This window comes from Podospora pseudoanserina, chromosome 2 (genome assembly GCF_035222485.1).
Source record: "Podospora pseudoanserina strain CBS 124.78 chromosome 2, whole genome shotgun sequence".
NCBI classification, from domain to species: Eukaryota; Fungi; Ascomycota; class Sordariomycetes; order Sordariales; family Podosporaceae; genus Podospora; species Podospora pseudoanserina.
In genome coordinates this window covers 2,334,131-2,355,843 of record NC_085921.1, presented here as the reverse complement: position 1 = coordinate 2,355,843, position 21,713 = coordinate 2,334,131, and the positions used below count along the sequence as shown (strand labels likewise).

At 53.6% G+C, this 21,713-nt stretch overlaps 12 protein-coding genes across 12 annotated transcripts; 7 read left to right on the top strand and 5 right to left on the bottom strand.

Annotated features, from left to right (window-relative positions):
• Window positions 1-2: 2 nt before the first annotated feature.
• QC764_205690 (uncharacterized protein) lies at window positions 3-1,724 on the top strand. The gene is made up of 3 exons (XM_062944270.1): window positions 3-411; window positions 465-618; window positions 668-1,724. Exons 1-3 carry the CDS (start codon window positions 253-255, stop codon window positions 1,357-1,359), a joined length of 1,005 nt encoding a protein of 334 aa, XP_062803083.1. The 5' UTR covers window positions 3-252; the 3' UTR covers window positions 1,360-1,724.
• A 175-nt stretch (window positions 1,725-1,899) lies between these two features.
• On the bottom strand, window positions 1,900-3,891 carry QC764_205680 (uncharacterized protein; the record flags this gene model as incomplete). Its single annotated transcript, XM_062944269.1, is given in 2 exon segments — window positions 1,900-3,420; window positions 3,436-3,891. 2 exon segments carry the CDS (start codon window positions 3,889-3,891, stop codon window positions 1,900-1,902), a joined length of 1,977 nt encoding a protein of 658 aa, XP_062803082.1.
• A 54-nt stretch (window positions 3,892-3,945) lies between these two features.
• On the bottom strand, window positions 3,946-5,178 carry QC764_205675 (uncharacterized protein; the record flags this gene model as incomplete). Its single annotated transcript, XM_062944268.1, has 2 exons — window positions 3,946-4,770; window positions 4,828-5,178. 2 exons carry the CDS (start codon window positions 5,176-5,178, stop codon window positions 3,946-3,948), a joined length of 1,176 nt encoding a protein of 391 aa, XP_062803081.1.
• A 983-nt stretch (window positions 5,179-6,161) lies between these two features.
• On the top strand, window positions 6,162-6,770 carry SEC22 (SNAP receptor; the record flags this gene model as incomplete). Its single annotated transcript, XM_062944267.1, has 1 exon — window positions 6,162-6,770. The coding sequence occupies one exon, from the start codon at window positions 6,162-6,164 to the stop codon at window positions 6,768-6,770; it is 609 nt and encodes a 202-aa protein (XP_062803080.1).
• A 213-nt stretch (window positions 6,771-6,983) lies between these two features.
• On the bottom strand, window positions 6,984-9,338 carry QC764_205660 (uncharacterized protein). Its single transcript, XM_062944266.1, has 2 exons — window positions 9,065-9,338; window positions 6,984-9,001 (listed from the first exon to the last, which is right to left on the bottom strand). The coding sequence occupies exons 1-2, from the start codon at window positions 9,119-9,121 to the stop codon at window positions 7,067-7,069; spliced, it is 1,992 nt and encodes a 663-aa protein (XP_062803079.1). The 5' UTR covers window positions 9,122-9,338; the 3' UTR covers window positions 6,984-7,066.
• Window positions 9,339-10,171: 833 nt separating this feature from the next.
• QC764_205650 (uncharacterized protein) lies at window positions 10,172-11,920 on the top strand (the record flags this gene model as incomplete). The annotated part of the gene is made up of 2 exons (XM_062944265.1): window positions 10,172-11,283; window positions 11,337-11,920. The coding sequence occupies exons 1-2, from the start codon at window positions 11,112-11,114 to the stop codon at window positions 11,918-11,920; spliced, it is 756 nt and encodes a 251-aa protein (XP_062803078.1). The 5' UTR covers window positions 10,172-11,111.
• A 13-nt stretch (window positions 11,921-11,933) lies between these two features.
• PRE5 (Proteasome subunit alpha type-6) lies at window positions 11,934-13,487 on the bottom strand. Its single transcript, XM_062944264.1, has 3 exons — window positions 13,191-13,487; window positions 12,987-13,098; window positions 11,934-12,910 (listed from the first exon to the last, which is right to left on the bottom strand). Exons 1-3 carry the CDS (start codon window positions 13,226-13,228, stop codon window positions 12,257-12,259), a joined length of 804 nt encoding a protein of 267 aa, XP_062803077.1. The 5' UTR covers window positions 13,229-13,487; the 3' UTR covers window positions 11,934-12,256.
• QC764_0036480 (uncharacterized protein) lies at window positions 13,076-13,688 on the top strand (the record flags this gene model as incomplete). Its single annotated transcript, XM_062940248.1, has 2 exons — window positions 13,076-13,460; window positions 13,642-13,688. The coding sequence occupies exons 1-2, from the start codon at window positions 13,286-13,288 to the stop codon at window positions 13,686-13,688; spliced, it is 222 nt and encodes a 73-aa protein (XP_062803076.1). The 5' UTR covers window positions 13,076-13,285.
• Window positions 13,689-13,823: 135 nt separating this feature from the next.
• On the top strand, window positions 13,824-14,213 carry VPS55 (Vacuolar protein sorting-associated protein 55; the record flags this gene model as incomplete). The annotated part of the gene is made up of 1 exon (XM_062944263.1): window positions 13,824-14,213. One exon carries the CDS (start codon window positions 13,824-13,826, stop codon window positions 14,211-14,213), a length of 390 nt encoding a protein of 129 aa, XP_062803075.1.
• A 361-nt stretch (window positions 14,214-14,574) lies between these two features.
• Window positions 14,575-14,997, top strand: QC764_205625 (uncharacterized protein; the record flags this gene model as incomplete). Its single annotated transcript, XM_062944262.1, has 1 exon — window positions 14,575-14,997. One exon carries the CDS (start codon window positions 14,575-14,577, stop codon window positions 14,995-14,997), a length of 423 nt encoding a protein of 140 aa, XP_062803074.1.
• Window positions 14,998-16,073: 1,076 nt separating this feature from the next.
• QC764_205620 (uncharacterized protein) lies at window positions 16,074-18,620 on the bottom strand (the record flags this gene model as incomplete). Its single annotated transcript, XM_062944261.1, has 1 exon — window positions 16,074-18,620. One exon carries the CDS (start codon window positions 18,618-18,620, stop codon window positions 16,074-16,076), a length of 2,547 nt encoding a protein of 848 aa, XP_062803073.1.
• A 1,181-nt stretch (window positions 18,621-19,801) lies between these two features.
• On the top strand, window positions 19,802-21,417 carry QC764_205610 (uncharacterized protein; the record flags this gene model as incomplete). Its single annotated transcript, XM_062944260.1, has 2 exons — window positions 19,802-20,369; window positions 20,445-21,417. The coding sequence occupies exons 1-2, from the start codon at window positions 20,197-20,199 to the stop codon at window positions 21,415-21,417; spliced, it is 1,146 nt and encodes a 381-aa protein (XP_062803072.1). The 5' UTR covers window positions 19,802-20,196.
• Window positions 21,418-21,713: the final 296 nt, after the last annotated feature.

Genomic DNA, 21,713 nt, shown 5'->3' with positions numbered 1-21,713 from the left:
GATGTGGAATATGGATACCTCAACGAGTTGCCCTGATTTGAAATAGCTGAATATATAGGGTTTGGATCTCCTTTGACTTTCATAGTAGCCCACCGTTGGACCTAGTTTACCACCCATTGCGAGCTCTGATATCTGCCCCCACTTTAACTTACCCTCACTTTCAACTCTCATCGTCAGTCAGTCATACACACCTACCTTCACAAGTTCACAGAAAATCTTTCTGTCTCGCAGCCTGATATATCAAAAGCCATCATGTCGCCCTCAGCAGCCTCCCATCACCGCTCGCACTCGCTCCTCCTACTCCAAAAGCTTCTGAATCTTCGCGACAAAGCCTCACCACTCACACTCATTCTTGACAACCTCGAGCAGCCAGCTCACCCAGTCCTCAATGAGTTCATGACCCGAGCCAAGGTGTGTCTCCTTTGACCCCCTTATTCCACCTTCATCACTAACCTCTTGCTCAGATCTCTAAAGCGAAAATAATCTTCATCGCCCTCTCTACCCTCAAGAAGCCACCCCTCGCCGACGTCTTCATCCGCGGCCGTCACAAATCTCTTCAACAACTCGCCTCCGAAATAATCCCCCACGTCACACCCTCCCCCTCCTCCCCAAACCAAAGTATGTCTTCCCTCCCAAACCCCTTCATATCTCACTAACCCCCTCGTAGAAAACATCTTACTCTTCGACACAATCCACCCCCTCCTCTCGATCCCCTCCCACCTCCCCTCCTTCCTCCAATCCATCATCCCCCCCCTAACCACCTCTTGTCTATTAGTCTACCACACCGACATCCCCCTTCTCCCCCAATCCAACCCTTACACCCCAACCCCTCTATCAGTCCTAACCCACCTCTCCACCTCGATCCTCACCCTCACCCCCCTCTCCCACGTCCTAGCCACCAAAGCCGCAGAGAATAAATCCCTCCCCGCCCCCGTCTTCGGCCTCCACTCATCCCGCGAAGGCGTCCTCCTCTCCCTCCGCTCCCCATCCTCCCCCCAAGGGGTGGTGATAACGATGGAACTCCGCCGCAAATCAGGCCGCGTCGTCCAAGAGAAGTTCGTCCTCTTCCCGTCACCCCTAACAACAACCGCTCAACACCGACAACAAACAAAGGGTATCGGCGGAGTGATCCTCCTGTCTGACCACCCCGTTTTTTCCACAGAAACAACGGAAGAGGAGGGGGAAGGAATCCAAGCTACCTTCAACCTCGGCCTCACCGAAAAACAACGCCGCGACCGCGAAGGCGTTGTTCTCCCCTACTTTGACGCCCAGACCGAGGTGGGTGGGGGGGAGGGGGGCAGGATATTGTACGACATGGGGAGGGAGGACGATTTTGATGAGGAGGAGGATGAGATTTAGTTTGGTGGTTTCTATACCCCCTTTCAGCCATCTCAATACGCCCAAGAGCATTCTTGTCACCACGCCTTACAAGACAACCACACCACCCTCCCCGCAAAATACTTGCCACAGCAAAAACAATGCTGACCTGTACCATACTATAAACCATACCTCAGTAGTAGTAGAACCCTTTCAAATATCTCCATAGCCCTATCGACAAGCCACGGTTCACAATATAATATGCGTTAACCTCCTTCCCATGTTAATTATTTTGTGGCAAGGGTGACAACCCAGCCCTTTTCAACAATGATTTAGTTTCTTCGAATCAGAGTATATATGTAGCATGAGACATATTATCTGCACCAAAAAAAATAAAACGGCAGTCGCATCATCAAATTGTCGTTATTGTTCTACTTCTCGCCCCAAAAAACTTCCTATCGCTGCCCAATAAGGGGTATCTCTTGGCAAAACAACTCCCCAACACCAAAAAAAAAAAAAAAAACCACAATTCCCAACTCGCTCTGCTCGAACATCCTTCCCCCTCTCCAGCGCTCAACACCATTACTGCACAGACGAACCTTCACCACCTGTGCTCTCACCCTCATCCAAATCCCCTTCAACACTACCAATCTCATCCCTTGGATCCATGATACTCAGCCTGGACATAACCTCATCACCTGAACTCTCATCCCCGTCCAAATCCATTTCAGCACTACCAAGTTCACCCTCTTCCTCATCTCGTCCAGCCATCCCATTCAGATTCTCATACACAGTCTCCGAAAAACCCGGCGGGGCCGGCAGCAGCTCAGCCCGGGGCGAAACACGAGTAAGCGGACTCACAAGAACCGGCAACAAAGTGCCACATCCATAAGACCTTCCAAACGGTCGAAGTTCACCCCCGGGCGAAAAGCGGGCATTGGAAGGTGGAACGGCGAAAATGGACTGCGATTCGCGGTGGACAACAACCAGTGATGGTCCCGGCGAGGCTACCTGAAAGATTCTTCCCCCGGGGGAATTGATCGCGCAAATTGGGCCACCGGGAGGAAAAAATAACAATGGGTACATGTCTCGTTCGTCGGGAAGCGGGCTGTCGGGGAGATATCGGTTAGTGTCAGAAGAGTCCAAGTCACCCTCAGGCGGAGGACTTCCAGGGCGCGAAGAACCCTCAACGTCAGGGCGAGGGGCCACCGCGGGAGCGGGCGACAGCGGAGAAGGCGTCACGCGACGGGGTCGGGGAGGGTCCGGTGGAAGTTCGTTACCGGTTATACCATCGTAGACCGAGTATCCCCCCATCGCAGGTGTGTTGAATGTCGGCGAAGCTGCCAGGTTGAGGCTTGGTGAAGTCGACGAGGACGTTTCGGAAAATGATGCTATGGTCTGCAAAAGGGGTGAAGGCGCATAATCCTGCGTAATAACCCACTCCGATACCCGTCTCATTACGTCACGTGGCGACCTTCTGTCAGGTATCAACAGTAGGTTGCGAGGGAACAGAGAATTCAGACTGTCGTGCTCTTCTGGGTCAGACTGCTCTACAGACTGCTCTACTGGGCCAGGCTGATATGTTGCGGGCTGGTGTGTTACCGACCATTGCATCGTGGCCCCGTTACTCAAGTTCAGCCAACTTGCCTCCGTCGGATCCCATCTGGATTGTACCAATCGAGGGTCACCCAAATCCGCTGAAGATCCGCGTCCACGGTACGTGGCGAGCATTTGGTAATCTCTTTGGTTGTGTCTGCGGGCTCTTCGACCGTCCCGCGTTTGGCGAGGCCTGGGCGTTTCCCCTCCAGCCAAAGAAGAAGATGGTGGTTGGGATCCTCCTTGAGGCCTGGGACGAGGGGTTTGTCCACGGGCCAAAGGTGTCAAAAATGGTGGGGATGCTTCTCGAGTTCTAGATCGAGGCGAAAAGCCAAGTCTGGGTGATTGTCCACCGGCCGAGGATGAAGATAATGGTCGGGATCTTTTTCGACTCCTAGATGCGGGCTGAAAGCCGGAAGAGCCAGGCCTGGGGGCTTCTTCATCCAGTGTATCTTCAAGACCGGTCTGTCCGCTGGCCTGAGCGTTGTCATCCTTCTTTTCCTCATCCTTCTCTTCCTCATCCTCTTTTTCCACATCCTCCTCTTCTTCATTGCCCTTCTTCTTGTCACCTGGCCCATCTCCATCGCCCTTCTTGCCATCATCATTCTTGTCACCGTCGCTGTTCCCGCCATGACCCCCTCCACAACCATAATCTCCGCCATTTTCATCACGCTCTTTACCCTTTCCCTTGTCACGAGATTTCTGAATATCAGCAGGCCCCGACTTGGAAGACTCTCCTGCTGCATCACGAGCAGCTTCAGAATCTTCAGGGTCACCTTGAAATTCCGCAGTCTTCCCATCAAATCTCGTCTCTGAAATGCGATATAAAGACCAGCCCCCGCAACCACCTTTCCTTTTTCCACGCCCTGAATGAGTCTGGGACCGTGTAATCCTCTTGTCTGACGTGGGATTCTCGTCCACCGCTTTCCCCTTGGCCTTCGGTTCCTGCGGCCTCTTCTCAACTGACCCCGCATCCATCTCGTCTCGTGTGCGCTTCACGGCGCGAGGCGGGTTTCGCTTCGGCCCCTTATTCTAGTCAGTGGCCTTGGGCGAAGGAGCTTTGCCAGTGGCATCTTGTATTTTGTTGTCACCAGCCGGCGCCAGTTCGTCATCAGCCTTCTTGCTGGCCTCAGCCTCGGTCTCCTTGCTAGACTCTGTGTCTGCTTTCTTGTTCGACTCTGCCTCCGGCTGCTTGCTGGTCTCGGTGTCCGTCTTCATGCTGGAATCTGTGTCTGCTTTCTTGTTCGACTCTGCGTCCGGCTGCTTGCTGGTCTCGGTGTCCGTCTTCTTGCTGGAATCTGTGTCCGTCATCATGCTGGAATCTGTGTCGGCATCCTTGCTAGACTCTGTGTCTGCTTTCTTGTTCGACTCTGCGTCCGGCTTCTTGCTGGTCTCGGTGTCCGTCTTCTTGCTGGTCTCGGTGTCGGCCTCGTTGCTAAATTCTGCGTCCGTCTTCTTGCTGGCCTCGGTGTCCGTCTTCTTGCTGGTCTCCGTTTCCATCTTTTTGCTGGATTCAGTTCCCAATCTGTTGCCCGTTCCCTTGTCGGCCCTCTTGGGCTTCTCAGAAGCATCCTCCATGAAGTTGTCCATGAACGCATTGAAAAGATGCTTCTTGAAATCGCCGCGCACATCTTTGTAGTGGGCTTTCCATGCCTTGGTAAGCCAATTCTCAGTTAGATGGCCGTCCCGGATGCTGTTGTAGTATTGCGAGCAGTCGTCGCGAAAGTTGTTGTCGTTTGTCAGAGATGCAACATCGGGTTTCCCGTCAAGCTGGTATCCGTTGGGCAATTTGGCCAAGATGGTCTGGCGATCGGCCTCGCCCAAACGGTTCCATGATCCAGGAGCCAACAACAAATCCTTTGGCAAAATAGGGTCAGCCTCAGCGCGGAATTCGTGGTGTCAAGGTATACGTACGCGAAGGGCATTGCCATTGCGCAGCTGCAAGAGACCTGAATTCTTTCCCCAAACTTGCGGGTGTTGGAATTTACGGGCTCTCTTAAGCCCCGCCCTGGACTGAGCAGCAGTCTTGGCCTTCTTAGACCTTGAAACCAGAGGCTCGTCACAGCTTCTACGCTTATTGGAGCCTCTTGTGGCTCGAGAGTAGTCAGCGTAACCGCCGTCGTCGTCATCCTCCTGAGAATCCGGGATTTCGCGATCGAAGTCTCGATAGGGCGTGTTTTCAGGACCCTTGGGCGCGGCCCCGGTGCTTTGGACATCAGGACTCTTCGACATGGCCGTTAGCGCACCAGAGTTAGAGTCACCCATCGTTGCTGATAGCTTCAAATAAATACTGGAATGATGGTTTAGGTTTCTCTGGGGGCTTTTGGTCGCCGGATCCGGTCGTGACTGGGATCAAAAGTAATTTTTTTTTTTTAAAAAAAAAGGATTGGAGGATGGTGGGTGGTCAACGATGCGATGTTTGTTACATAACAAGCGAGTAAGAGACTCTTGGATCCTCGGTACTGTATGTGCTGCTGTAATATGACCTGGGCTGGCAATGTTGTCTGGTGTTTGTGTGAGAAGAGGGAAAGCCAACGGACAAAGTCGAAAGGCGGAGAAACACGTTGTTCCCACTGACAGAGTAAACGGAAGGTGAACGTGGATGTATTACAAGGCTGTGGCATCAGGTACGTTCAGTATTCAAAGTGGAGCAGATTGCCGATTACCACAGCAACTTCTTTTTTATGATTGGTCAGCCTTGCACACATGCGGCAGCTCCTCCCCTACAGCTAGCTGCCCCTGTCTCTGCAAGACATTTGCATCATTGACAACTTACCGTAGCACGTCAGCAACAAGGCTTGGGATGACACTTGCTCCATCTCTTCTTTCAGTCAATTCAGATACCCGCCCGTGCCTCCCCAGTGTATTGCTCTTTACCGACCCGCTGCAACAAGCCCCGGAGCCGAAGCTGAAGGACGACACCTCTCCAACCAAAAAAGCCACGTACACTTGCGCCTGCCCAAAGGTAACCTGGCTGGTCTTTGACACCTTTGCGACCAGCATCAGCAGCAGCCGCAATACCAAGCCAAACATCTTCACCACCCGCACCAGTACCACCACCACCGCCACCACCACCACCACCACCTCCTCCTCCTCCTCCTCCTCCTCCTCCTCCTCCTCCTCCTCCTCCTCCTCAAATCAAAATGATCCGCTCAACCCAAATCGCCCGCATAGACGGTCCGTTCCCCTTTTCCCCCTTCCCTTCCCCCCCCCTTCATCAACTAACCTTCCCCCCCCAAATAGGAGTAATGCTCTGCGCCTCAACAGACACCTCCCCTCCGACCCCCGACCTAGCCGAAGTAAAATCCCAAATCAAGCTCATCCTCCGTCGCCTAACCCGCACTTCCAACCCCCAAGCCAGCATCTCGTCAGGCGCCTACACAATCCACTACCTTCTCCAGTCCGACATCGTCTACCTCACCATCACCGACGCCTCCTACCCCCGCAAGCTCGCCTTCACCTACCTCTCCGACCTCGCCACCGAGTTCTCCACCACCTACCCCCAGCAGCAGCTCATGTCCACCATCCTCCGCCCCTACGCCTTTATGGAGTTTGACACCTTCATCAGCCGGACAAAAGCTACCTATTCTGACGCGAGGGCGACGCAGAACCTGGACAAGCTCAATGATGAGCTGAGGGACGTGACAAAGGTCATGACCAAGAATATCGAGGATTTGCTGTATCGGGGGGACAGCCTGGAGAGGATGGGCGAGTTGAGCAGTAGGTTGAGGGATGATAGCGCAAAGTATCGCAAGGCGGCCGTGAGGATCAATTGGGATTTGATGCTGAAGCAGTATGGGCCTTTTGCCGGGTTGGGGTTGTTTATATTGATTTTTGTCTGGTGGAGGTTTTTCTAGGGGGTAAGCACTGCGGGAAGGGGGAGATGTATTGGAATTAATGAGGCGGATGGACGTGAGCATTTGGAGTTATTGGGAAAGCGACATGTTTGAATATGTATAAAGATGAGCAAAGGCATGCGAGCAACTGGCTAGGCAAGCAGAGCTTGGGGGCTAACATGTGAATATCAAGGGTTTACAATGGTCATGAGATCACCTCGGTTCTCCCTATTTTGCCCATGTTTTGACATAAATTCATGTAATGCTAAAATCTACGTAATTAGACACCAGCAACCTCCCACTCCCATGGTAACACCTCATTTCCTCTTGGTCGCCTTCCCCTTCTTCTCAGCCCCCGTCACTTTAACCGCCTCCTTCTCCTCCTTCGGCTCCTCCACAACCTCACCTTCCTTCTTCTTCTCCTCAATCTTCTTGGCCCCTTCCTCCTCCTCCTCCTCCTCCTCATCATCACCCCCCTGACCAAACTCGTTGACCCTGGTATAATCAACCTTGTACACCCACCTCTGATAAATATAAATAAAGAAAATCACATCATCCCTCAAGGTCGCCAACCGATGCAGAAACGGCATCTTGATCGTAAACGCAAACAAGTCATCAATAAATGTGTTCAAAAACTTGTACATCATCGCCTTGCCCGGCATGTGCGCCACGCTTTTCAGTCTGTAGTTGATATACAAGCTCGGCAGCATCATCAAGAACCCATAGGCGTAGACCGAACCGACAAGCGTGGCGATGATGTAGCTGTACCACGACTTGTGGGTTTCATACACCAGGGAATAAACCGCGTAGGCGAGGAGGAGAGGCACGCCGGCCATATACATGTACTTGAAGGCGATCTCGTCGTACTCTTTAGTCTTTTGCTCCGTGGTGCTGAGCTTGTGCTTGTCTTCAAAGGAGATGCGGTAAGGGATGAGGGAGTTGGGGGAGGCGCGGACGCGGACGTTGACGACGGTGGTGATTTTCCAGAGTTCGATCAGGATGCCAACGCCTTGGCCGCCGAGGATCATCCAGGAGGTGTTTTGGGATTGGTCGATCAAGTAGAGGAAAATGACGGTTTGCATGAAGACGTTGGCGAGGATGGATCTGACGGAAATACCAACATTGTCCTTCTTCTTGCGGTAATGGGCGATATCAGAGCCGAAAGCCAAAGTCTCGAGGATCATGTGCGCGATGCTGACGATGATGGTGACGCAGAGGAGGATGGGGTTGGTGTCCATGAAGATCTCCTTGACCATCTCGATCTCGCTGCCGTCGCCACCACCGGCTGACATGCCGCCTCCCCAGGCCGCCTGGCGAGCTTGTTCCTTGCTGTTCGTCTCAATGGGGGCCATCAACTTGAACTTCCAGTCGGCCAGGTTGTTGAGGTCAATGCGGATGGGCAAAGTGGTCACGGTCTCGTTCACGATGGTCATCTTGGACTTGAGCTGCCAGAAGGTGTTGACGAAGAGGATGGGGTAGTACCATCCATTCTGGCCAGTTCCGTCACGGGCACCTGTTGCCTCGAGACGGATATACTGGCGAATTGCTGGATGAGCCTGAGGAAACGAAAACGTACCGCTACCAGGGATGAAGGACAGCGACACGTTGGGGTGGTAGTAGTTGGCGACAATCGGGCCAGCCTGCTCGGGTTCATCCTCCACCACGACTTCCTCCACCTCGGCATTGTCGGATAGCAAGTTCCTCGTCTTGGACTCCTTCTTCTTGGGGATGTACTGCGTCAGAGGGTGAACAAAGTGATAAGCAGCACCAGGATCGTAATTACGCTGAGTCGGATCGAGAGGGGCGCCGGGCAATCCAATGTAAAAGTGTCCCCAGAGAGTGCCGTTTTTCTGAACAGGAACTGGCACATTGATAGTTCCCTCGGCAACTCTTGTGTCGCTCCAGTTTCCAATCCTGAACCCCTTCTCCTGAAAGACAATGGTGTCCTTGGGTAGCTTGTCGAGAGGCTCAGCAACGAATGACGGGGAAACGGTAACGATGATATCGACGGCGCTGTTGTCTGGCCAGATTGGGGCGATGGATTGGGGAATATGGCTGTAGACAGCTCCGTCGTTCAGCTGTCGTGGGCGCTCATGGTATGGTGGTATGGCACCAGTTGCGACTTGGACTACCTGTCCGTCGGCGTTGGTGACTGACGTGGTCTTTTGGCCGCCTCCTGTGAACTGTTTCATAACAAACTGCATGGCCATCCACATCGCAAGACCTTGGAATATTTTCATGAGCATCGATTGCTGGAGCCATTGTTAGTGAACATGGTCAAAGACAGCCAGCCGTTGGGTAGCATATCAACCTACGCCTTGCTCCTCCTGGCGAGCAGGCTCAGCGCCTGCTGCCGCGACGGGTTCCGGCATCTTGGGCGATTTTATCGATTCCGGAGTTGACTTTAGTTCATATGGAAAGACGTTTGGAGATAAGGACAAGAAAATCTAAAGAAAAAAAATCGACGTCTTTGCAAAGGGCACGTTTTCCGAGACGGACGTTGCGCTTTCTGTCTAGCGTCGTGGCGTAATTCCAGGCCCTGGATCACTGAAGTGGCCGGCCGGCCGGCGCTACAAATCAAAGTCAGGGACAAGGCCACGGTTCCACGGCAGCTCCCGAGGCTGGGTGGGGGTCCATGCACCCCACATTTTCCAACAAGGTGCTGTTTTGTTTGTTTCACTTGAGGCACATATCAAGAAAGAATAAGACAGGGCATTTGAAGTTCATCTTTTACTAGGGGCTATGGTAAAGCTATCGGATACCAAGACAGTCAAAAGTCCATGATGTGACGGATATCTTCATCAGCCTCAGCTGCGAGGCTTGACGCTCCCTTACACAGGAGCTCGTCGGGTATTTCCAGCGTCTGCCGAAGGTCCCAAATCTTGGTCATATGATGCCAACAGCATCGAGTTTCGTTAGTAGTATTCCGAACATCGAGGATAGAAACAACTGCTTACCTGAAGAAAAAAAAAGGTGGTGAAGCGTCGTCCTCAACAGAGTAATCGGAATCGAAGGATGAGGCTGCCCGTCCGAAGAGAGACAGCCACACGCCGCGTATTGCACTCAAGTGATTTTCTCACAAGCTTCGTAATGACTCTCCCAGAGGGACACCAGCAAGAAAACCGCCGAAGCAGCCTCTCCTGGGCCCTGCTTTTCTGATGCCAATTACAGACGCAGAGTTGCGTCAAGCCGTCACCGGCAGAGCTCGCGACCCATCGACATAACCCTCCAAGGAAGGCTGTGGGACGGACGAACTGGTGTGAAGCAGATTCTCCGAATTTCTCATATGCGTAAAGGATCCTCCGAAGAGGTCGAAAGTAGTGTGTGAACAAGACTTTCCGTTTGTCGCATAGAAACGCAGCGTTGAAGAGGACGAGGCTTCACGCAGAAGAAAAAAAGAAAGAGAGTGAGAGTTCGCTGCAATTGAGTCAGCCACAATTTGTATCGCCAAAATAAAGTGGGGCCATCGACTGCCTGTCTGGAAAGCTTATGCACAGACCAAGGGAAGCTCTCACCGCCTGAATCTTGCCCCACGGCACCGCCCGCCCCTCCACCGGCCATTGAACCCCTCCATTCATCGATGAAGGCTTGTGAAGACAAGTAAGTTGAGGTAGTCTGGGACCCGACGAATCACTGTACAACGACAAAACTAGCATCAAGTTTGATAGGACAACGGTGCCATCTCGTGACTGCCACGTTTGCCCATTTTATCTCTATATTGGGGGATTCCCAATCCCATGATTTGGCCTTGTGAAGCTCATGTGGTGTTCGGCGCCGTTCGATTCGTCAAAGACGAGCCGCCGTTATGTCATACATCTGGCCCACATCTGGCTTCATCAAAGGTCCACGTTCACGGCCAACAGGTCGTTCAATCCCGCGAGTCGCCTTTCAGGTCCATGTCGACCGAGTTGTGTCTCTCATGTTCAAACATATATAAGTATCATCCCAGTCTCGCTGTTCATTTCTTCCTAGTTTCCAAGAACGGTGCTTTGCTCTGGTCTATTATCTACACCTCGACGAAAATCTCACTGAGCCTCCCTTTGACTACCACCTTCTATATCTTGTCTTGCGATTCCAATTCGTTTAAATAAGAACCAACTCCACTACTCTCACCAGCAGCCGCCCTTGTTTAGAGGTTCGCCGAGCGTCATCAACCAGGGGATCCTCGGACTCTTTCCCAGAAGCGCATAATAAATCCTCCAGGTTGCTTCCAGTCAACTTGCTTATCCCGAGTGACTCAGACGACAGCTCACAGTTGGACTTGTATACACCACCCCTTCCATACCAGCCCGCCGTCCCATCTAATCTTCTTTGCGCCTTACCACCAACAAATCTCCTCGTAAACACCACAACTCGCCCATCATGGAATCAGGCGGCGCCAACAACAACAACAGCAACAACAACAACAACGTAACCACCCCCAAGCGCACAAAAATCTGCGTCTACTGCGGCGCCTCCCCAGGCTTCAACCCCATCTACGTCGAAGCCGCCCGCTCACTCGCAAGAGAAATGGCCAAAAACAACATCCAACTAGGTACCTCCCCCGCCTCCCTTTGACTCTTTCCAGTCCTAACAATAAATCTCCAGTCTACGGAGGCGGCACAGTAGGCCTAATGGGCGAAGTAGCCCGTACCCTCGTCTCCCTCTCCGGGCCGGACTCAGTCCACGGCATAATCCCCGAAGCCCTCGTCCGCTACGAGCGCGACGCAAACTACTCCTCCACCATCCCCGACCCGTCCAACCCTTCCTCCCGTCCCCATACCTCCTCCACCTCCTCCCTGACAGTCCCGGAAGAGACAGTCTTCGGCCGGACAACCATCGTCCCCGACATGCACACCCGAAAACGCCTCATGGCCCAAGAGGTCCTCGACGGTGGCCCAGGCTCCGGTTTCGTCGCCCTGGCAGGCGGGTACGGTACCTTGGAGGAGCTGTTTGAGACTATGACGTGGAACCAGCTGGGCATTCACAACAAGGGGATCGTCATTCTCAACATCAACGGTTTCTACGATGGCATCAGGCAGTGGATCAACAAGAGCGTAGAAGAGGGGTTTATCCACGGTGGGAACAAGAACATCCTTGTCGAGGCCAAGACAGCAGAGGAGGCGATCAGGGCGTTGGAAGAGTACAAGGTGTCAGACGCGGCGCTCAAGTTGAACTGGAGCTCGCAATAGGGAATGTGGTAGATGGACGGAGAAAACTAGATGGAATGGCCAGAAAACAAAAACATCATAAATCAAGACTCCTTTCGCTAAGGCGAAATCAGTGACCCATCTCAGACTCTGATGTAGCTTTTCATGCTCAGAAGTGCTTTCTCTATCTCTTCCAAAGCGCTGGGCCTGCATAATAATCACAAAGCCCGACCCACAAAGGGTCATCAATTTCCATCTGCGCAATCGACTGCAACAACTGCATTTGCATCTGCACCAACAACCGAGCAAAGAACTCCGGACTGACCTCCCTCAGTGCGCCAGGATTCCTCCATACAATAACTCGGCCATTATTGCTCTCTACGCATCAACATCCATCGCCGTGCTCTCATCCTCCACCGTCGCCGCCTGAGGCCCCCCCTCCTTCTTATCATCCGCCACCAGCTCCAAATACCTCTGCACCTCGTGCCCATCAAACACCTGAAACGGCTCCGTCTTCTTCGTCTCCTTGACATAGCCCACCACACCCACACTGGTATTCTCCACCGTCAACTCCCTATCCTGCACCAAACTCTCCTTCAGCGCCCTCAACCCATGCTCAATCAGCTCCTCCCGTGTGCTGGTCTTGAACTTGTCCAGGTTTCTCTCGAGATACGTCCTCGCCATCTGGGACCTGGCACCAATGGCAAATGCAATCATCTCCTCCGTCATACCCGACGGTTGAAATTCAAAGAGGTGAGGGCCGGAATCGTCCACGCCGGCGACGAGGAGACCAACGCCGTAGGGGCGCTTTCCGTAGTGCTGCGTGTTGATCTGGGCTTTGGAGCCGATCATGTCGACGAGGGAGCGGATGGGCATGTGGCGGGAGTAGGTGAGGCGGTGGCCGAGGCATTGCTGCTTCATAAAGTTGGAGAGGACGCGGGCGTCCGAGGTGAGGCCGGCGATGGCGATGCCGACGTGCTCGTCGATGGGGAAGAGTTTCTTTTGGTACGAGGAGAGTTCTTCTGCGTTGCGCTGGGGAGGGGGGGAGGCGGAGGACATGAAGTGTTAGATGTGATAAGTGTTAGTTAAAAGGTGGGGGGGGACGCACCTTGATCGCTACGAGGACGGCGTGTGTTTTGCTGGCGATTCCCACTACGACTGAACCCTGCTTAACTGCTTCGGCTGCATACTCGACCTGGAATATCCGCCCCTGTGGGGAGCTGGGTTGGTGAGAGAGTGTGTCAGTCAGCGATGTTGACCAAAAAGGTGGGATGCCCCGAGTCGCAGCAGCAATAGCAAGCAAGCAACTTACAATGTGACCGAGTCGTTGTCGTAGTTGTTCCTGAACATGGTGGCGGCCTGTTCGACTGTGCTGTTTGTCTGATCCGAGGTGCAGTTCAAGTCTCGATGATCAACCCTGACGGTTCGATTTGGTATCAAGGTGGTAGAGAAAGTGGTTGTGGTCTAGTCGTCAAGTTGCAGTGTGGTAAGGCGGTGTTTGTGGTTGATGGTCGAGCTCCCACCCAGCTACCTCAGCAACTCCCCCAGGCAGCTCCTAGCTTCGTCGTCGCCTGCCGCAGAGGTACGTTATCCGCTTTTGGGGAAAGCACGGGCCTTGGTTTATACTGAACTAGTCTTATTCAGGGTTAGCGCCTGCCAGCCGCACAGGGGAGCCCGCCAAGGCTGACCTACCCAGCCGTCCGCGGCGTCGGCGTCACAGGTCACAGGCAAGAACGCAAGCAAGCTCCAACACACGTAGACAGCTTCCAACTCCGACGCCACCGTCATCGCACACGACCGCACCCAGTGATACCGACTCGAGATACGGCCTGTTAGTATCAGCCAGGTCATAATCAGTCATCCCATCGCAACGACACATACACTCGCTCAACACACCCCAACCCCCAGCCCCCCCGCCTCACACCTCAGCCAACCAACCGTTACAATGCCCACCGCCGGCCTAAAAACAATCATAGCCCTCTCCTTCGTCCTCGCCCTCGGCTTCCTCCTCGTCATCCTCTCCTGCGCGCTCTACTCCAAATATCACCCCCTCCTCGTCGTCGCCACCTACGTCCTCGCCCCGGTGCCCAACTGGATATGCTCCCACTGCGCCAACCCCGACGACTTTGTCGAGAGCTCGGGCGCCGCCATCCTCGACCTGGGCCGGTTCTGCACCGGGTTCTTGGTCGTGATGGGCATCGCGCTCCCGGTGGTGCTGGCGCATAGCGGGATTATCGCCACGGCAGCGGCGGTGATGAGCATTGTGGGTGGGTTGTTGATTTATGGGACGATTATAAGTTTTGGACAGTTTTTTCAGGAGGAGCAGGAGTTTTAGGGGGAAGGGGGTGATTCGTGAATGAGTGATGGGGAGAAGGATACCCATGAGCGGATGGAGGGTTCGGGAGATTGACGATGATGGGGGTAACTTTATGATGAGGAATAGGGAAAGGCGATGGTGTTGGAGCTTGTTTTATCCATTATTTTGATTTTTGTACAATTACCGGTGTTCGACGAAAGGTATGCAATCATGTCATGGGAGGATAGGGCAGGTAGCGAAGGTGGGAACGACAGAATGGTGTGTGGGATTTGTTTTTTTCGGTTGATAGTCTTTGGAAAGTTGGGACTGAGGTTAGGAGGGATAAATCAAGGTATTTTCTCTCAATATTCTTGTTGTTTTGATATGTTTCAAGGAAGCAATGCTGGCGAGTCTTTTTGACTATGTCCAAAATGGTATCCCCATCCGTTTCGTATATGTCAAAGAGATGCGGCTCGTTGATCGAGCTTTCGTGCAGCAACATTACCTTCCCCGTGTCACGAGGTTGAGAACAAATCCCGTCACCCTGGAATTCAGTGAACATACCTCCTCGACCAAGCCGCGCATGCAGGCTTACCTGCAGACGGTGGTGAAATATAACATGCTCTCCCACAGGTGGCTGCTCGAGGGGGAGCCCAGCTTCAAGGACATGATGGACGGAACAGCCGCCAGCACGGCAGGCTACCAAAAACTTCGGAACTTTTGCGAGGTTTCTCGCAGTGAGTTTGTCTGGTCCGACACCTGCTGCATCGACAAGAGAAGCTCTTCCGAGCTCCACGAGCTTATCCAGTCCATGTTCAAGTGATACCGGAGCGCGACAGTGTGTTGTGTGCATCTTGCTCAGAGTGTCAAGCTGGAGAAGATCTACGAAGACGAGTGGTTTCGGCGAGGGTGGACGGTTCAAGAGCTGCTCGCGCCGACTGCGATCAAGTTTTACGACAGCAACTGGCAGCCCTTGTACGGTGAAGGAGGCGACAGAGCCTTCTGTCGTCTTGTCGAGGCCATCATGCTGGCCAGCGGCGACTCGTCGGTCTTGAACGGGTGCGGTGGCGCGGCAGACTTACATAATTCCAATGCCATGCCGCACTCGCCCATTGCCTACCTCTGTGGCTTCCCACACGACGATTATCTCTGGTCAACGGAAGGACTGGACATGGCAATGAGTCCAGCTTCTCATACTTCCCATGAAACTACGAAAACATATTTGTGTTATTGGCTCAGGTGCTACCTCGTACGACCTCGTCCTCTCATGCTGTTAGCTGTAGTTTTACAAGAACATCGGTCATGTTGTTACCAAGCTGATGCCAACGATTGATCCGTCGGAAATGGAGTGGGCACTCGGTGTATTCAGCTACATACCCGCAAACGAGCTAGGCCAACCAGCACTTCGACACAAGTCGGGCGCATACCTCTTGTGCAAGAAAAAAGCCGGCTGTGGACCAGAGCCGAATGTTGGGTTCGCAAGGTCAGGTTGTGACAGTGCAGACTACTAGGTTGACGGATTATAGCTGGAACAAAATGTCGACAGCAAGACCAATCCACTTGACTCTCAAAGGCGTGAGTTCTAAAAAGGAAGCAATGGTGGTTGATAAAAGCCGTTTAGAGGTTGTGTATCTCTGACCATATCTATCCTCTCTGCCCGCACACCACACCGAAACAGTGCGTTAAAGCATTGCTTCCTTACCTTCAAAGTTTTGCATCGTTGAGTCTACCATATACATCATTGGATAATACTACAAAAAGAAATGAAAACGCCCGCGCCGACATGCCCATGTTGAAAACCAGATGCCCTGTTTTTCCCGAAACCTGCCAAACCACCAGACACACGTTGAGTGTGCTCTGCATTTGCACATCTATCCCATCCTTCAACCTACCACCCCCTTAACAAACCTCCCCAAAAACCCTCAACGGCCCCGCCAACTTGGTAAACATCTCCTCCCTCTCCCCCACCTCCGTGCTCAGTATCGTAACCGCACCCCCGGCCCCAATCCTCCAAACCTCCTCCTCTCCCCCCTCCCTCCCCACCTCATCATCCCACCTAAACAAACTCCTGATCGTAACACTCCAATCCCCCCGTCCGCTAACACAATGATACCCCACAACCCCCGAATACAACCCCCTCTCCCTCCCCCCTTCCACCCCCCTGAGTATCTCACAACTCCTCCTCTTCGGCGCCCCCGTCATACTCCCCGGCGGCAGCGCCCTCGCCAGCGCATCCAACCCACCATACCCCCCCTGTCTAGGCAACTGCCCTTCAACAACCGTGATCATCTGGAACACAGATTGATACTCCTCCACCTTTAGCAGATCCCGCACAGTCACATTCCCCGCTCCGCAGATGGAGTGCAAGTCGTGACGAACTAAATCAACAATCATGAGGTTTTCCGCCTCCTCTTTGGGGACGTGGAGGATGTTCTCTGCTTGGGAGAGGGTGGAGCAAATGTCCGACTTGCGGACTGTGCCTTTCATCGGACGCATGGAACATTTCCCTTGACGGTCGTAGGTTAGGAAACGCTCGGGGGAGGCGGAGACGAGGGTTGCCGGGTGGAGGCGGAGGTAGGACGCGAAGGGGGCGGGTTGGCGGGTGCGGAGGTGTTTGAACAAGGACCAGGAGTTGGGCCGGGTGGCGGGGGAAGAGGAGAGGCGGGGGTGTTTGGGTTGTGTAGGTGATAGGGGTGGTTGGACATCGCTGAGGGGACGGGTGATGGTTGTTTGGTCTGTCAGGCAGAGTTCATACGACTCCCCCGCGGCGATGTGTTCTTGGCAGAGCCGGACCTTGTCCTCGTACTCTTTTGTCAAGGGGGTTTGGATGGAGGTGGTGCTGCGGGATGGGCGGCGTTTGGTGGGGGTTTGGGGGAGTTGAGTGTTGTCTTTTTTGGAGTTGAAGGACGGTCGGCGTTGGGTGTTTTGGAGGGTGAGGAGTTTGCCGGTTGTTTTCTCTAGCCAGGTGTCTTCCTCTGAGCCGCTAGAGCGGAGGTGTTGCACGTGGACGACGCCGGCGAGGTGGTCAATGACGATGCTCTTGGTGATCCAGCTCAGGCAGACGTCTGGTCGATGGTGGGGGCGAGGATGGTCGAGATTGATGCCAATGTCCATGAGCCCCTGCTCGTAGGTAACGTATCCCATAAAACCTCCCAGAAAAGGGGTCGTCTCGGGCCCTTCGACGTCAATATGTCTTGCGTCTTGGAAGGCTGCAATCAGAGCCCAGATGCTGCCATATCTGGCAATCGGAACCTGCTGTGACAAGTTGACTGACATTCCCCCAACAGCCTTGAGCTTGGTGGTGGCATAGTCATCGCCGGCGTGGTATTCAAGACGCAGGGCTTCGTCCAGACCAGCCGCAATAATGCTGTATCTGCCGCGGACATCAGCATTCGATTTGGCAGGTGCCGCGTTGGCCGAGTCCAGGATGATCCGCTCAGAGGCATCGGGATCAACTGCCTCTACGATATCCGGGACAGGAATGCCGCGAGGCAAGGGCACCGAGACAGAGCGCAAAACTGGGTCAGACTCAAACTTCTCCCACCACTGCCCCGAAGCCCTAGGCTCTCCTGACGGTGTGAGCTGAGAGAGCAGGCTCGGCTTGATGGCAGCCTCTGCCAGGTTGTGTCCATCCACCAGGGTCGTCCTCTTGTGTTTTTGATTCCACCCGAGCGCTTCCTCGAACCAGTTAACAATGATCTTGTTGCCCTCCTCTTCTGTGCACACCGACTCGGGATGATATTGCACACCCCAGAACGGCTTGGTCCTGTGCTTGACAGCCATGAGGATTCTTTCCGTTCCAGCTTCGAAACCCTCGCCCTCTTCACGCTGCTCCTCCACCCAGGCCAGCGGCAACAACTCAGGGCAGCGGTCCTGAGGCTGCCACCGAGCTTCCTCCCATTCTTGTTGGTCGATGCCCTCCTGTCCAATATGGCCACACAAGCTGTGATACAGCGTTGCCTTGAACCCGTTCACCCCGGCAAAAATGTCACCCTCCACCGGCGCAACTGAGTCCATACGGTGGATGATTGTTCTGACCATACCATGCAACCCCCTTCTCAGTCTCTTGACCTGACCTCCCTGGCAAGAATTGACGAGGCTCTGAAAGCCCAAGCAGATTCCAAGCACTGGCAGGACATTCCCCTCCTCCAATTCCCAAATAAACCTCATAACGCCAACATCCCGCTGGTTGCCCGGATTGCCCGGACCTGGTCCACAAACAACGGCATCATATCTGGCAAGCTCCTTGACAAATCTCGACTTGGCCTCCTCATCCGGTGTTGAATCAATGCCCAAAGGAAAAAGCGATGGCGAGTCGATATGCAAGACCGAAACCTCGACATCCAAGAGGGTCTGCAGCAACGACGTGATGTTGTTGGAGAACGAGTCGTAGGCGTCCAGGAAAAGGATCCGCTTTCGTGGAAGCTGCTGCTGTCGTGGCTGCATCTTCACTTATTTCCGCTTACCCTATCCTCCTCTTCCTCTTTTCCTGCCTCAGATTTGTGTTTCTTTTGAAGCTATTCCCTCCAATGAGCGACTGATACCGAATGGCCGGGTTTAACCGCTCATAAACCGCCGAAGAGTTGAATGATAAGCGAGTGAAACCGAGCCGAGAAAATCGTGGGACCGACTCTGAAGTATATCGCCCAGCAGATGCACGAAGAGAAGAAATAAACTGAAATTATGAAGTCATACTGCAGGGACCGGCAAGGAAAACTGATTTAGAAAAAGAAAAAAAAAAGATCAAGATAATTTGGCAGGTGGCAAAGAAGTATGAGATGCCGAAAAGTCTCAACCCATCAATGGGACCTTTTCTTTTTTTTTTTTCCTCTTTAGTTTGTCACAAGGAATTCTGAATACTCCGGTCTGGGCCCGGGTCTTACGCGCCCACAACCCTAACCCACACATGTCTCCGACCATCTTCTTACCTCCGCTTTCGCTACGACATGACAAACTCGAATACATAGCTGAGATGTCGCGACAGGGCCCGAGCTATTTTGGGTGCCAGGAACTAATGTACAAATACTCCGTTAAGATGTTCTTGATCCGCAGTGCTGTCAGGGATATAAACATCTCGAGCCTCGTCTCGTAGGGCTGAGGTTGCTGATCGGCCTCAGGTACGGCACAGCGAGGGGGGGTCGAAGGTGGGTTGAGAAATAATTGGACAATGCTAATGGCAAAAATACGCATGGCATTCCCCTTTTAAACCCATGCCGCAGTAAGCTACGTACTACTTACTATGCACCTGTCTCTACATAGCATGCGGTCCAACGATAGGTGCAGTTGGGTCTGTGATGGCGTTTACTGTCTGCATGGAGCCACAGTCAGCTGTTCAACTCGCTTCTTCAACTCCAGCTCCCTAATAAAGACCATCATCTCTTGTTCCTGACCAAAGCAGAAACACTGTAACTCACAACACGAGAAAACACGACCCCCGCCATCAGCATCACGAAATCTTATCGCTTATCTTAGCGTCCGAGGCCGCCGAACTAGACTGCTGCTTCCCTGCCGGTGCCCACTGCCAAGCCAACCTTAAGCAACCCCCCCCTCCCCCCTAGAGAGGACCCTCTACAAGGGACCCCATAAATCGACATCATTCCCGGCACCCGGCACCCGGCACCCGGCGCGTTGGACAAGACCTCAACAAGACCCCGACAAGACTCGGTGGAAGATAGTAGAAGAAGGAAAGGTGTTTGTTTGTTTGTTTCGGACGAACCAGTCTTACTTAAACAATATATCACGGGCCCAAGTCCCGTTCGGCAAACTGCTGACAGGGACCTGGCGCAACCAGCACAAAGTCCCGGCTTGTGACGACGAGCCGAACCTCCTTCAACACCTCCAATAGTTCACCGGCGCAAAGATTGAAAAGTCGAACTGGCCAGACATAAGCGGGCGAGCAAGAGATGAGTAACGCTGCCGGCGGCAGCAGCCGCAAGAGCAGCGTTGTCAGTGGCTTTCACGGGGAGCGCGCAGGAGGGGCAAGTTCAGACACAGTCGGCTCTCTTCTGGCCGCCATTGGGACATGTCTGACAGATGCGCTGCGACTATTCATGTTTGCCGACAAGCGCCACTGGGGACCCGACGAGTTCGAACAAACGCGCGCGTTGGAGGACGCACTCGACGAGGCAAAGAAGGACTTTCAGGAAATGGGACAGCTGGTGCGCGGCCAGTTCTACTACGAGAACGACAGGATACGTATGTTCTTGTGTCTCTTCCTCCCCACATCTCTTCCCCTAAGATATCCTAACTAGCCATGCCCTCCTTTCACAGCCGAATCCCTCAACGAACTCCGCCTCCTCCTCGCCCAGTTCCAAGAACACTACGAAAACCTCAAATCCTGGGCCCGTCAAGGCGGCCCGATAAACCCCATCTGGGCGCGCGACACCTCCTCCCTCCGAAAAGACCTCCACCGCGCCCAATGCCGCGCCGCCCGACGAATCTCCCTGATAGCAGAACAGCCCACCCCCCGCTGCCTCGGCGCAACACAAGTATACCGTCTCCAGAAACGAAACGAAGCAGAAAGGTTACGCCTCCAAAAGCAGAGAGAAGCCCTGCCGCCCTGGCAGCAGCAGCAGCAACAATCCCATCATCACCAACGCCCAGATCACAACATCCAATCCCCCACCTCCCCGGACAGTACCATGCCCCAAATCACCACCAAACACCACCCCTCCGCCGCCCCCCCTCCCTCGAATCCCTCGTCCCAAAATGCAACCAAATCGGCCGGTTCCAGCGCCTCAACAGCGGCAACCCCTCCGAGTCCCCCTTCAACGACGCAGCCTTCATCTGCGACTTTTGCAACGGCTACCTCGTCTGGCCCGACCTCCGCACCATGCCCTCTGTCAGATCTACCCTCCCCCAACAACCCCCACCAGACCCATTATCACCAGCATACGACTCCAAAACGGTCAACAATGGCTACCCCCACTGGCAAGCCTCCGGGCTGTCATGCACAGCCAACGAGCCAAAGACACTGGTGTTTGCGCCGTTGGCGATAGCGAACCACATGCCCCCCGAGCCGGGGGAGTGGCAGGCGGGGATTGTATGTCCCTACTGTGAAGAGGACACTTATTTGGACGAGGGGGAGGACTCGGGGGAGATGAAGTATGTGATGGACGACAAGGGGTTTGGGAGCGTGGAGGAGTTTAGGGAGCATTTGGAGTGGTATCATACTGCGATGGCGGTGCCGAAGCTGGAGGATGTGGTGCCCGAGGTGGTGAGGGGGAGTTGTGGGGTTATGTAAGGACATGGGGTTGTTGGTTATAATTTTGGTGTTTTTGGGAAAATTGAATTAGCATGGCGTTTTTTTTTTTTGTTTTTTTTTTGTTGGTTGGGATAATAGGGTGGGATGAACAAGAGTAGGATAGAACCTGGACTGCTGTGGAAATAGCATGATGCTCTCCATCAGAGGCGGGGGCAACAACAATAGTGAAATCATACAAGCTAATCCCTCACTTTTTCATTCCTCATGACCACAAACGTGGTACTTGTCGATATTGAATATTATATATACATATATATATACGCACCACCCAACCT